At 46.1% G+C, this 13,593-nt stretch overlaps 1 protein-coding gene across 1 annotated transcript in view; it reads right to left on the reverse strand.

Annotated features, from left to right (window-relative positions):
* LOC147684910 (uromodulin-like) overlaps positions 1–13,593 on the reverse strand; it is a 566,426-nt gene that overhangs the window by 346,055 nt on the left and 206,778 nt on the right. Inside the window, exon 7 of the mRNA XM_086940797.1 lies at positions 9,768–9,948. Coding sequence (XP_086796923.1) covers positions 9,768–9,948 — 181 coding nt within the window. The remainder of the gene's footprint in view (positions 1–9,767; positions 9,949–13,593) is intronic.

Genomic DNA, 13,593 nt, shown 5'->3' on the forward strand with positions numbered 1-13,593 from the left:
AATCAATGGATGACTTTGCAACAAGGCTGAGAAAGCTAGTAGCACACTGCGAATTTGAAAAGTACGACAATGAACAGGCTCTTCGCCTAAAACTGATAGAAGGCTGCCGAGACACAGAATTTCGAACAAGACTACTAAAAGAACCTATTGCACTAGAAAAGATCCTAGATCTAGCGAGAGCAGAAGCAAGAGCAATGATGCAAGCAAAGCAGATGGACCGAAAGGGAGAACAAATACACAGAATGTTGGACACGGGCAAGAAAGGGAGCTGGAAAGGAGGACACAAGGAACAAGCGGCGAAAAAACAAGGCTCACAATGTTACAGGTGCGGTCTGGAGTTCCCACACAGAGGAGCATGCCGAGCATTTGGTCAAACATGCAGAAAATGCAACAGAAGCAACCATTTTGCCACCATGTGCCAAGGGGGGCAATTCAAAAATGAACGAGGTAGGCCCGGGAGGCCAAGAACAGCAACAACAAGACATGTACGGCATATGGAAGCGACTGAGATGAGCTTGTCTGGGGAATCAGGAGAAGAAGAGGAAGAGGAAGAAACAACAAGGAAAGTAGAACGCCTATACCTCATGACCACAGACGAAGGGCATGAAGAAGAGCACATTAGGCTAATAGACAGGAAGTCAATAAAGAAGACGGACTGGGTGACCATTGAAGTGGGGCCCCACCAAACAGAATTTGTACTGGACAGCGGAGCCACGTGCAACATCATGTGTGCTACAGAATATGATAAAATGAAGAGAAAGCCACCGCTACAACCATCGAGCATAAGAGTATTTACGTGGGGTGCACAAAATCCTGTGACGAACATGGGAAAATTCACGGACACCATGACGCACAAGGGCAAGACGGTCACAGAAGAAAGACATGTATTAAGAGGAGACATTCCCGCACCGTGTCTATTAAGTAACGTAACAGCAAAAATAATGGGACTACTAAAAATGACGTACCACATGTCAGAAAAGGAGAACATACTACAGTAATTCCCAAAACTAACGGAAGGACTAGAGAAGCTGAAAGGAAGACAGATAACGCTGCACATAAATGAAGCTGTCAGACCGGTGGCCCAACATCACCGAAGGGTACCAATACATCTACAACCTCAAGTGGAAGAAGAAATAAAGGCACAAGACATCATTGAGCCAGCAGAAGGGCCAACACCATGGGTGTCCCCGATAGTGGCTGTACCAAAAAAAGACACCACACAGATAAGAATCTGTGTGGACATGAGAATACCGAGCACAGCCATCGAAAGAGAATGACATCCAGGGCCACATCTAGATGACATGATAAGCTGCCTGACAGGAATGAGAAAATTTTCCAAGCTCGACCTATGCAAGGGATACCATCAACTGGAGCTGGACGAGCAGTCCAGATACATAACGACATTCTCAACGCACCTAGGATTATCGATTATTTCGATACAAGAGACTCAGTTTTGGAATATCGTCAGCAGCAGAAATATTTCAAGAAACGATTAGGCAGATAATAAGACCAATCAAGAATAGTCTAAATTACAGCGATGATATTTTGGTCTTTGGGAAGTCAGATGAAGAACACGACAAGGCACTAAGGGAAGTGTGCTCACGGCTAGTAGAGGTGGGTCTGACAGTAAATGAGAAGAAATGTGAACTGGGAAGAGAAGAGCTAGTGTTCTTCGGACACATATTCTCAAGGAAAGGAATGAGGCCAGACCGGAGCAAGATAGACACACTTGAAAAAACAACTGAACCAAAAGACGTCGCTGACGTGCGCTCATTTCTTGGCCTTGCCAGCTACTGCGCGAGGTATATAAAGGACTTTGCGATGGTGAGCACGCCTTTGAGAGAACTAACAAAACAGGGCCACAAATTTGAATGGACCACAGAGTGTCAAAAGGCGTTTGAAGAAATAAGAGCGTCAGTGACGGCAGTAGACCACCTAACATACTTCGACCCGAACTTATGCACTGAACTGACATTAGACGCCAGCCCGGTAGGTCTTGGCGCGATACTGGCACAACACAAACCTGGGAAAGATTCACCCCGACAGATAGTAGCATACGGAAGCAAGAGTCTGTCGGACGTTGAGAGAGCATACTCTCAACCTGAAAAAGAGAGCTTGGCAGTAGTATGGGCATGTGAGCACTATCACATGTTCATATATGGAAAACCGTTCACGATAGTGACGGACCACCAAGCATTAGTGACTATCTACGGAAACCCAAACGCTAAAATACCACCAAGAATTGAAAGGTGGGGGATCAGGCTGATGGACTATAATTTCAAAATAGTACACAAACCTGGCAAAGACCAAAACCCAGCCGACTACATGTCACGACACCCGCTTCCCCATCGGAAAGGTGGCACCACGATGGCAGAAGAATATCTGAACTTCATTGTGAGACAAAACACTCCAGCATCGATAACAAGTGAAGAACTGGAGAGAGAGACAAAAAGAGACCCGACAATGAAGGCAATAGGAACGATAGTGAGGTTACAGAGATGGAGACACATCAACATCAACACCGCCACAGAAGAAGGGGTTAATAAAGAAGAACTGCTAGCTTTCAAAAAGATAAGCGAAGAGCTGTCTGAGACAGAGAAAGGAGTCCTGATGAGAGGCTCGAGGATTGTAATACCACATCGACTAAGGAAGAGAACAGTTGAGCTAGCTCATGAGTCACATAGAGGAATTGTAGCGACAAAGAAGATGCTGAGAGAAAAAGTGTGGTTCCCAGGACTGGACAGCATGGTCGAGGAAGAGGTATCACACTGTCATACCTGCCAAATAACAGGATCATCTAGTAAGCCCACACCATTGAAGATGTCGGAACTGCCACTGGCAGTATGGACTGAACTGGCAGCAGGTTTTTATGGGCCACCGGAGAATGGAAAGTACTTGCTAGTAGTGATCCACGAATTTTCAAGATTCCTGATAGTGAGAGAAGTGTCATCGACATCGGCAAGCGCCACCCTACCGGTGTTAGACGACATATTTGCCGCCTGGGGCTCACCACAAACACTGAAAACGGACAATGGTCCTCCATTCTCGGGGGAAGAATTCTGCAGGTTCATGGAATACCTGGGGATCAAGCACAGGAAAATGACCCCTCTGTGGCCACAAGCAAACGGAATGGCGGAACGATTCATGGGAACCATCAAGCAAGCCATCCAGCGAGCAAATGTGACACAGATCTCCATTGGACAAGCACTTTGTCAAGTGCTACGAGACTATAGGAATACCCCTCACAGCACCACTGGCAGGTGTCCAGCGGAACTGGTGTTAGGAAGAGCCAGCAAGACAAGGCTACCACAAATAGAGGCCGCAGCAGGCACAAACAGAAGAGAAATTGCAGAAAGAGATCAACAAGCGAAAAAGAAAATGAAAGAATATGCTGACAAAAGGAGAAATGCAGCTGAACACCAGTTAGATGAAGGAGATCTGGTAATAGTGAAACAACAACAGCAAAGGAAATCTGACAGCCCATTTTCAAAAGATCCGCTGGTAGTGACTGGAGTGAAGGGTTCAATGGTGACTGCAGTTTCAGAACATCGGAAAGTAACAAGAAATAGCTCACACTTCAAGGAGTTCAAGGTGGAAGAAGCAGAAAGAGCGATAGCAACACCGGAAGTGGATGAAAGAGAGCAAGGAACAAGCAGAGAAGTGACAACAACAAAGAAGGAAAACGGAGGACAAGAACAGAGCGGAGAACAAAGACCAAAAAGAGAGTGCAAGAAGACCAAGAGACTAATAGAAGAAATGTAGAGAGACTCTCTCTCTCTCTCTCTCTCTCTCTCTCTCTCTCTCTCTCTCTCTCTCTCTCTCTCTCTTTTTATATCTCTTCATCTGTCACTACATCAGTTACATTTTATTCACTGGGGGGACAGTATACCAAGAACTTGTGCATGTGAAAAAGACTTTGTTGTGACAGGGGGGGAGATGTGATGACCACGACTGACCACGACAGACACAGGGCATTAGGACCCTGTGGGTCACAGGGCGGTGACCAGGTCACCGGACACCACTTCCTGTGGACGGACAGGAAGGGACATTATCTAGCAGGACGAGGACAAGGACGGACGTGCCCCGACCGACTGGCACGATACCAAAATAAAGAAGTACCTCTATATGAGACCTGGCGTCCTGTGTTGCTTCTGCTGATCGTGCACCACACTACGTGACACCTAGCACTGGCACTCCAAACGATTATTGCAGCAGCGTGAATCAGTGGAGTGAGGACTGTATCTGGCCATTGCTGGCCACTATATTCACCAATTATATTTTGTGCTTCCTAGCCAACTCTGACAAATCTTTACTGCCTTTACCACACCTGCTAAATTATCTTTCTTTGGTCTCTAGATTTAAAGTCAATTATACTAAAATTGTTGGGGTGGAAATCAGTGTAAATGAAGTTGAGTGTTCTACGCGACTCTTCCATCATGGGTTTTTCATGAGTAAATATTTAATCTGTGAAAAAAATGTCCTCTCTAGAATCCTTTATGTACCCCAGTTCTTCCAATTGAGGATCACCTGAGTCACTTTCAAACATATATTCGCCAGAGATTTGAACTGTTTTTAATGGCAAGGAAAGGGAACAAACGTTAACAGATCAACTATTTCCCAGACAGTGGGTAATTGTGTTTAGGGTTTTCATATATTCAGTGGACTACACAGATCAATCATCCATCCCGCTTTAAAATGGTGAGTTGCAGGAATGATGAACCTGTAGGTCATTTTGGAAAAGGAGTATTGTAAATTGCCATTGAGATATACATTTTGGCATTCAAATAAATAGTATAAATCTTATTCTTGATCCTTTTACAATGAAAGCAATCTCTTGGAACACTGGTATTTAGGTACTCAAACTAGGAGCTTAGCTATCTTCACATCAATCAATCAGAACTTGTAGAGTGTGCTAATCAACCAGAGGGGTATCCAGGTGGTTGCGTGAGGTGAAGCTACTCGAACAGCCAGGTCTTGAGTCTACTCCTGAAGTTGGCGAGGGACCTAGATGTTCAGAGGTGGATGGGGACCTCGTTCCAGGCTTTGGCTGCGAGGTGAGAGAGGAAGCGTCCTCTGGCTATGGTGCAATCGATGCAGGGAATGTTGGCGAGGGCCAGGGAGGCAGACTGCAGGTGTCTGGTGGGCTGGTGGAAGGTCAGGCGGTTGTTCAGGTATTCTGGTCCCGTGTTGTGGAGGGCTTTCAAAGCATGCATGAACAGCTTGAAGTGCATCTCTTCTTGATGGGGTTCTGGATTGTTTGAAGGCACTTGAGGAGGAGGGTGCTGGTGGTTCCGGCATAGAGGGCATTCCTGAAAGCAAGTCGACTGGTAATGAGGGCTTGAGTGCTGGTTCTTCTGAAATCGGTTTGGATCCATCTAAAGATTTTCCTGAGCAGTCTGAGAGTGTTGAAGTAGGTTAAGGCAACTGAGTTGATCTGCTATCACATGGAGAGTTTGCTATTGAGGATGATTCCAAGGTTGAGGGCATGAGTAGTGGGGATAGGTGCCGGTCCGAGGACGGAGGGTACCAGGAGTTGTCCCAGGGTGAGGAGGGTCTTCGGAAGAGGAGCACTTAATTTTTTGGGGTGTTGAGTCTGAGGCAGTTGGCTCTCATCCAGCTGGTGATATCAATCATGGCATTCTAGAAGTTCACTCTGTTGGTGTCCATGTCATCAGTGAGGAAGAGTATGAGCTGGATTTCTTCAGAGTAGGAGATGATGTTGAGACCGTGGCTGCGGGTGACGGGTGCCAGCAGAGTCATGTAGATGTTGAACAGTCTGTGGCTGAATGAGGAGCCCTGGGTTATGCTGCAGATGATGCATCTTGGGGTCAGAGGTGTATGGCAGTCACCACTGAGTTACCTTGCAACATTTATACTACTGGCTGCAAGTTCACAATCACCTTTCCAGTGTTTTTTTTTTGTAAACAGATTTTATTGATCTTTTCTGTTGCATCAGCTTAGTACATTACAGTAATTCAATTTGTTTCACTTGACGTTAGCGTCATCACACTCTTTTCATTTGCTTCAAAAGTGATCAATCAGAGTGCTCAAGTGATAATACCTTTATAACATTTATGAAACCCCTCCCACCTTTCCCCTGAGTCATCCTATTAGTAGAGCTCTTGTGAGGCGCTGGGTTTATGTGTATCATCATTTCTCTAGTTGTGTGCGCAGGGCAGTGTGGTGTCATTTTAGTGAAATACTTGTTAGTATCATGTTGGTCAGTAATTATGTGTTATCTGGTACTGACGTGTTGATGTTGGGATTGTTCTCTTTATGCTGCTTCACTTTCATCTTCTGAGGGCTCTAGTTCTGTATATTCTAGGTCGTGTACTAGGGACTCCCAGGCTCTGGCTATCTCTATGTGCCATAGCCCTCTCTTAGCCTCGCACATCAGTACGCGTCCCTCACATCCTGCCCATTTCAGGAGTTCCTTACGCCAGGTTGCCATCCTAGGACCCCCCTTTGTCTTCCAATTCCTGGTTATTTCCCGTTTCGCCAAGATATACGTTAGGTCTTGGAATCTACTAATGACCCTAGTTTTTGCCGAAAGGGGGAACCAACCCAGAAGGCAGCGGGCCAGCCAGACACATTTCCAGTGTTCTTGTCGTGCGTCAAGTTATTTTATTTATTTATTTACACAATTTCTAAAGCGCGCAACCACCTGACAGGCATCTTGGCGCTAGTAACTCAGAGACCATATCAACACAGGAAGGGGGCTAATGCACAGGCCTAGTTCTTAGGGAAAAGTCAAGTTTTAAGGTTCTTTCTGAACACGAGGAGATCCTTGTGTTGCCGCAGTTCGAGAGGTAAAGCGTTCCACAGCCTGGCCGCAGCCACCCCAAATGATCTGCCCCCTGCTCTAACTTTATTGAAGCGTGGTACTTTTATTAACATTCCTCTCGAGGAGCGGAGCAATCTGCCCGGAACGTACCACTCAAACTTTTTCTGGAAAGAGATAGGTCCTCTTCCATGCAGGGCTTTAAATACTAGACACAGAGATTTAAATTTAATTTTCTGTGTCACGGGGAGCCAGTGCAGCTCCGTCAGTGCTCCAGAGGCAGAGGACCTCCTTGACCAGCCTAATACCAGTTTAGCAGCGGCAGATTGTACCCGCTGTAACCTGTCTAGCAGGAATTTAGGGGACTCAAGGAGCAGAGCATTACAATAGTCCACCCGACTAAGGATCGTGCTTCGTGCTATCAGGGCGCGGGCTTGATGGGGTAAGAGAGGAAAAACCTTCCTCAGAGAGCGAATAATCGCCAGGCAGCAGTTCACCACCTTCCCAACATGCGCCTCCAAGGAGAGGTTACAATCAAATGTTACCCCCAGGTTACGGACTGTTTTAACCGGTTGGCCGGGGTTGGGAAACTCTGGGGGCCACAGATTCATGGGCGGCCCCCCCTTGTTCCTATGCATCTCGAAATGCATCAGTTCAGTTTTAGCAATGTTAAACTGTAGGGAATTCTCCTACAGCCACTGTGACATATCTTCTAAACATCTATGAAACCCCTCTACTGAGATGGACTGCTCTCCCTCCAGGGAGAGAATGAGTTGCGTATCATCAGCGTAATTGATGACTTTGATGTTATGGCGCTTGGTGATCGTCAGCAGGGGTCTCAGATAGACATTAAAAAGAATTGGGCTGATGGCCGAGCCCTGAGGCACCCAATGTGAGACAGGAGTAAAGGCAGATTGGTAAGGAGGAAGGGATACCGCTTGCTATCTCCCTGAAAGGAAGGAGTGAAACCATCTAAGGGCCACCCCGTGACTCCCACCTCACTCAACCGTCTCAACAAAATGTTGTGGTTGACCGTATCGAAGGCGGCAGACAGGTCCAGCAGAATCAACACCGCTGCCTGGCCCCTGTCTGCCCGCCTCCGAAGCTCATTCATTACGGTCACCAGTGCCGTCCCCGTACCATGAGCCGGTCTGAAGACGAACTGCTCCTCCTCCAGATGTTTAGCCTGTTCCAGGTGCGCGGACAGTGTGCCACTCATTACCCGTTCCACTACCTTGGCTGGGAAAGGAAGAAGTTGTGACCTTTAAATACAACGGAGAAGCTTTCTGCAATGCTTAGTGAGGAACTATCAAAACTGGGGCGGCTCCTCCGCTATGACAGAGGAGCATCCCCCCACTGATGAAATGCAGCAGACAGAATAAAAAGAAAGTGACAATAAAACTACTTTAGTGTCACTTTTTTTTTTACTTACAGTCCGCCGAGTCTAAGGTGGGCTATGTTGCAGCATCACGCAGCTGGGGGAGGAGGAGTGGTAGGCACTGAGAGTGCGCATGTTGGTTTGTCCAGCCGTCTAAGGACGGCCAAACCGACATGCGCCATTGGATATCTCCAGGACGGGATCTCCAACCTTTCCTCCAATAAGAGCTACTTATGTTCAATGGAAACCACTACGAGCTACTAATATTTAGTATAGTGAACACATCAAACCAGATTACATTAGTGACCTCACTACGCACTCCTACCAGCAGTAAACACGTCTATGCATCAGGCAAGGTTGCCAGCAGTAATGTAAATAAAGGCTTGGCCAATTTGGGATGCCTTGTCATGGGTAATACATAACAGCCATAGCTGCAGTGCTCCCGGCACCACAGTAACAATGTTAGTATTAAGTCTTCCGAGTGCCAAATGAATTATCAATCAATAGCAGATTTATATTTATTCTGGAAATGCAACCATTTTTCATCTAACAGCAGCTTATGAGTTCTAAAAATACACAGATTTTCGTCTCAAATACACTCTTTTCAATCTTGGTAGACATATATTAATAGATCCTAACAAAAGTTTCGGTTTACTAGGCTGGACAACACATGGGAGAGCTACTTAGAGGCAGCTGGAGAACTACAAGTAGTTCACGAGCTACTGGTTGGAGAAGCCTGCTCCAGGCTGTTCCTTGGAGACATCCTAGTGCTCAGGGGCACAGTCTTCCAGTCCCTGCTGGAGCGCAAAACTGGCCCCTTCCCCCCAATCCCAGCGCTGCTCTATGCTGGGAGTAACAGCATGAGACAAGTGCTGGGATTGCGTGGGGTCTGCGAGCATGTGCTCCTAGGAATTGTTGTGGCAGGATTAGAGGAGCAGAGGAGCAGTGCAGCGAAGGAGCAGAAGATTACAGGGGCCTTCAAGAAAGGTAAGTTTATATTTGTATAATTTTGTTTGATTTTTCATGCCCCCACCTCAGATTGGCAGCAGCCACCGCTGTATCAAAATATCAAAAGATATGGGCTCCATTTAAAGCTTATCTTGCTAGTGACCTTCATGAGCATTGACAGTAATAATGTCGACCTGATGTGATACGAAGGTAAGAAAGGGAAGAGTGCATGGTTCCGACTCCTCTGCTTCAGAACCGTAATACTATTACATGTGTACTTTTATTTTCTTAAACTAATGTGCCTCTCAAGGATGTGAATACCTTACTCTCTGGGAGTTTTAGGGGAACCCCACACCCTAGACTATCTAACCTTTATTACCACATTGACCCCTTCCTTCTTTACGACAAATAGCTGATAAAGCTGATCACTTTCCTCTCATTTTCTTTTTTTGTAATATTTATATTAACTTCTTTTATAGCATTCCAAAAAATGCCAAAACTTTAAGAAATAACTTCATAACAAGTTATTCTATTGTGTCTGCCCACAATTTCTTAACAATCAATGTTGTTGGTGTTGTGTGTGTGTGTGTGTGTGTGTATGTGTGTGTGAACTCGCTTGTGTGTAAGTGTACTCTTAAATATTGACAGCAGAACACTTACCATTCAGTCCAAAGAGTCTACAATAATAAATTAGACCATCAAAAGTCAGGAGGAATGCAGCAAAGGTATCTTCAACTTCAAATTCAGAATAATAGTCGCCTGATGCATTGTAATCTCCGGAAAACAAGCGCATTGAACTGTCAACTGGCCGTGCAAGTGTGAAGTCCAAGTACCTAACCACCTGAGGAGAAAAAAATGAAATAATTGTAGATAAGTATTTCTTTCTACATCTCTGTTATCCCCAGAAAAGCACAGTACCAGAATCTAACTTCTATAATTTTCAGGACTGAAATGACATTTCTATAAGCATGCTTTCGGATCGTGTGGCCCCCTGCTCAGCGCCTGGATAGCCTCACGGGTGACAAGTAGCGCTCTTCAAATCCACCTTACATTACATTACAGTGAGGGTGAAAAGGTCCAGGCACTTCAAAATAGCCATCGACTTTGTAAAATGTTCCCAGTAGTAATATTTGTGTCCAAATTTGGAACATCAGGATATTTTTAAAAGAAAATGATATTCTAAATTTGAACACAAATATTACTAATGGGAACATTGTTCATCTCTGTTATCAATGTTGACCATCCTCTTAGAGGCATTATATATCCTTAATTGGGCATGGCAGACACAATATCAGTTTTTGCCTGGCCAAGTAATAACACCATGTACTCCATCAGTATGCAATTTTCAACATACAAAAAATGTCATTATCATACATATCTTAACTATAAATTAATGCACAACCCCCAAAGATGAATGAATGAAATATGTATATTTGTGTCTATTCCTGAAAGGTATTATAGAACATTTTTGGATAAGATGGGCTCGGATTTAGCGCCTGTTTTATGCGCCTGTAGTGCATAAAGTGAATTCATTTAACCCGACTTTGCTCTGAGTAAGTGCTTTGTTTTCAGGCAGTACAGTTTGGACACAGTGATCGAAGTTTGCCTCTTTCTGTCCCTGAGCTGTGCTGTCTGAAAATAAGGGAGTAACCGAGAGAAATATCTGTTTAAATGAATTCTCTTTAGCAAAGCAGCCTTATATAACAGGCGCGTGGCTCTACAGAATTTATGGTCACACAAAAAAAGTCACAGAGATTCCCAAAAGTGGTGGTTACATGGCCTGCCTGAAGTGATTTTAAGCCCCCACAAGTCTGAAAGTGCTATGTTCAGCAAACATTCCTGCAGTCCGGCTCTGAACAGCGACAACTCCACTTTACGAATAACAAATAGGACCACAGAATCGTGATGGTGAATGGTCAGGTGAAGCTTATGTTTTGTCCATACAAAATCCATTGATAAGGGCACGTTATTTTAAACAGGGGAAGCTTCAAGAGACAGTTTCAATCCCAAAACGCATTGATAAATATAATCTGGAATGATTCTTTTGCCCCAGAAAGATACCCAGTGGTGCATGTGGCTGCGCGCGGCAGTGGTGCAGGGGAAAATAGAGAGGCCCAATCCAAAATAACGATACAAGCACTGGGCACTGTGCAGGTACAAAGGCCACGTGCGGTACAAGACCCCTTTTTTTATAACCCCTGGCTGTACCCGGCCAGAGGGTGTGTGGAGTATGACATCCGGAGCAAAGGTAAGCCCCTACAGTGGCCAGGTGGCTCACTACATCCCCTTCCCACTTTGCTCTGAATCTTTTACCTGGACCTGGTGTACAACAAAGTCCTTGAGTCTCTGATTGGGCTTGAGATGTGGCTGTAGGTCATACTGTAAAGGTACAGGTTTCCCTTAAATCAAGACAGGACACTGCTTCGTTGATACACTGCTTTATTCTATTATCCACACTCAGAGAGCGCTGAGCCTGTAACGTCCGTGCTCCTGCGCTTGAGCCTACACTCTGGGGATGCACGCGCATCCCTCAAAATGGCCGCCAGCACCTCGCGTCGTGACGCGACGTGCGTACACTAGAACGCCAACATTACATATCTCCCTTTTTTCCAAACAATGGAAATGTATTAACTTACAGTTGCTCATATCAAAGTCTTGAAACCTGGCTGGTTTCAGCACAGTTCTTCCCCTCCGGGTCAGTCTTACCGGGGTAGCCGTGGCCTCTCTCTCATGAGTCTCTGCACGGCCTCCTTCACTGCTCAGCGCAGCCGAGCTCTCCATAGATCTCCTCGTGTTCATCCCTCTCTCCGTCCCGGGGCTGCCACTGTCGCTTTGCTCCTCACTAATTTCTCCTCTCTCCATGTCCATTTCCTCATCGAATTGTTCATGTCCTGCATTGGTTTCCCCCGCACCTTCCGGATCCAGTCCACCTTGGTTCCATTGTAATACTTTATTGCATCTCGCCATGCGGTCCTGAGACCATACATTGCCGTCGCTCAACAAGGCTGCTCTGTCATACACCTCCTTGACCTGCAGAGGTTTACTGTATTTGCTGTCCCCTTTCTTTTGCATTGTCTCCAACTTGACTCGCACCCACTCGCCTTCTTCTAGTCCAGTGTCCCTCACGTTCCTACGCTTGTTGTAGTATTTGGCGTATACTGCCTGTGCTTTCTCCAAATTCGCTTGTACCACTGCAGGGGACCATTTGATCATTATAGTTGTCTCTTTCCATACTCGATTGTCCTTCGTTAAGGGGTCACGGCCCCTCAATATTTGGAAGGGGCTGTATCCGGTTCCCGTGGGGGTGATTCTGTTCGCCCCTATCATGTGCCATATTTCTTTCTCCCAGTCCTTGTTGTTTGATATCGCTGCTTGCACTGACCCCATCACCACTCTATTGAAACGTTCTACCAGTCCATTTCCGGCCGGGTGATAGATTGAGGTGTGTTTGGAGAGGATGCCATTTCTTTCCATAAAGTTGGTCCACTTGTCTGAGGTGAACTGGGGGCCATTATCGCTTAGGATGGCTTTGGGAATGCCCTCTCTCGCGAACGTGTCGTTCAAAAGCCTTAGGATAGTCTCTGTGTCCATTACTTCCTCCACTTTAATTTCAGGCCATTTCGAGTATCGGTCGATGAGGACACACACATACTTTTGGATGCCTTGTCTGTCTAAGATCGGGCCCAGAATGTCTATGGACAACTCCTCCCAGGGGTTCTGTGGGGGGTCAAATCTTCCCAGGGCCGGTCGCAGCGATTTGAGTGTTTTGTCCGCTCCCTGGCACTGTGAGCAATCCCTGACATACCGTTCAGCCCGTAGGTCCATGCCTGGCCACCAGTATCCTTGCTTGGTCCTCAATTTCATCTTACCTATCCCCAAATGGCCTTCATGGAGTATCGCTAATAGTTTTGGAATTATGCCTGCTGGGGGAATGACCTTGTCTCCCCTAGAAACAAACACTCCTTGATCATCCATTGACAACTCTTCCCTGACCTCGTAGTACAGCCTTAGGTTTTCGCTGGTGTGTTTCTTTTCTGGCCAGCCCTTTACTATGCATTTTTTCACCTCTTGCATGGCCCGATCTTCGCTGTAGGCTTCGTTCCACTCCTGGTTGCTGATGACCTTTTCCTGGTTGTCTGTCAGGGCCACCATTTCTTCGCCACCTGTCTGGTCTTCTTCTCCGGGTTCCATGGCCGCCGCCCTGCTTAAGTAGTCTGCCACTTTATTCCGACTGCCTGGAATGTACTCTACGTCATATCTAAATTCCAGGAGCTTCAATGTCATTTTCGAAATCCTGGGGGTGGCACTCGCGTGCCCACTTGACCTTAGTACCTTCACCAAGGGTTTGTGGTCCGTCTTTAACTGAAATCGGGTGCCCCACAAGAATTGCCTGAACCTTATCGTTGCCCACACCACAGCTAGCATCTCCTTTTCAATGATGCTGTACTTCTTTTCAGTGTCGCTCAATGTGCGAGAGGCAAAACTG

Source organism: Lissotriton vulgaris, chromosome 10, assembly GCF_964263255.1.
Source record: "Lissotriton vulgaris chromosome 10, aLisVul1.2, whole genome shotgun sequence".
NCBI classification, from domain to species: Eukaryota; Metazoa; Chordata; class Amphibia; order Caudata; family Salamandridae; genus Lissotriton; species Lissotriton vulgaris.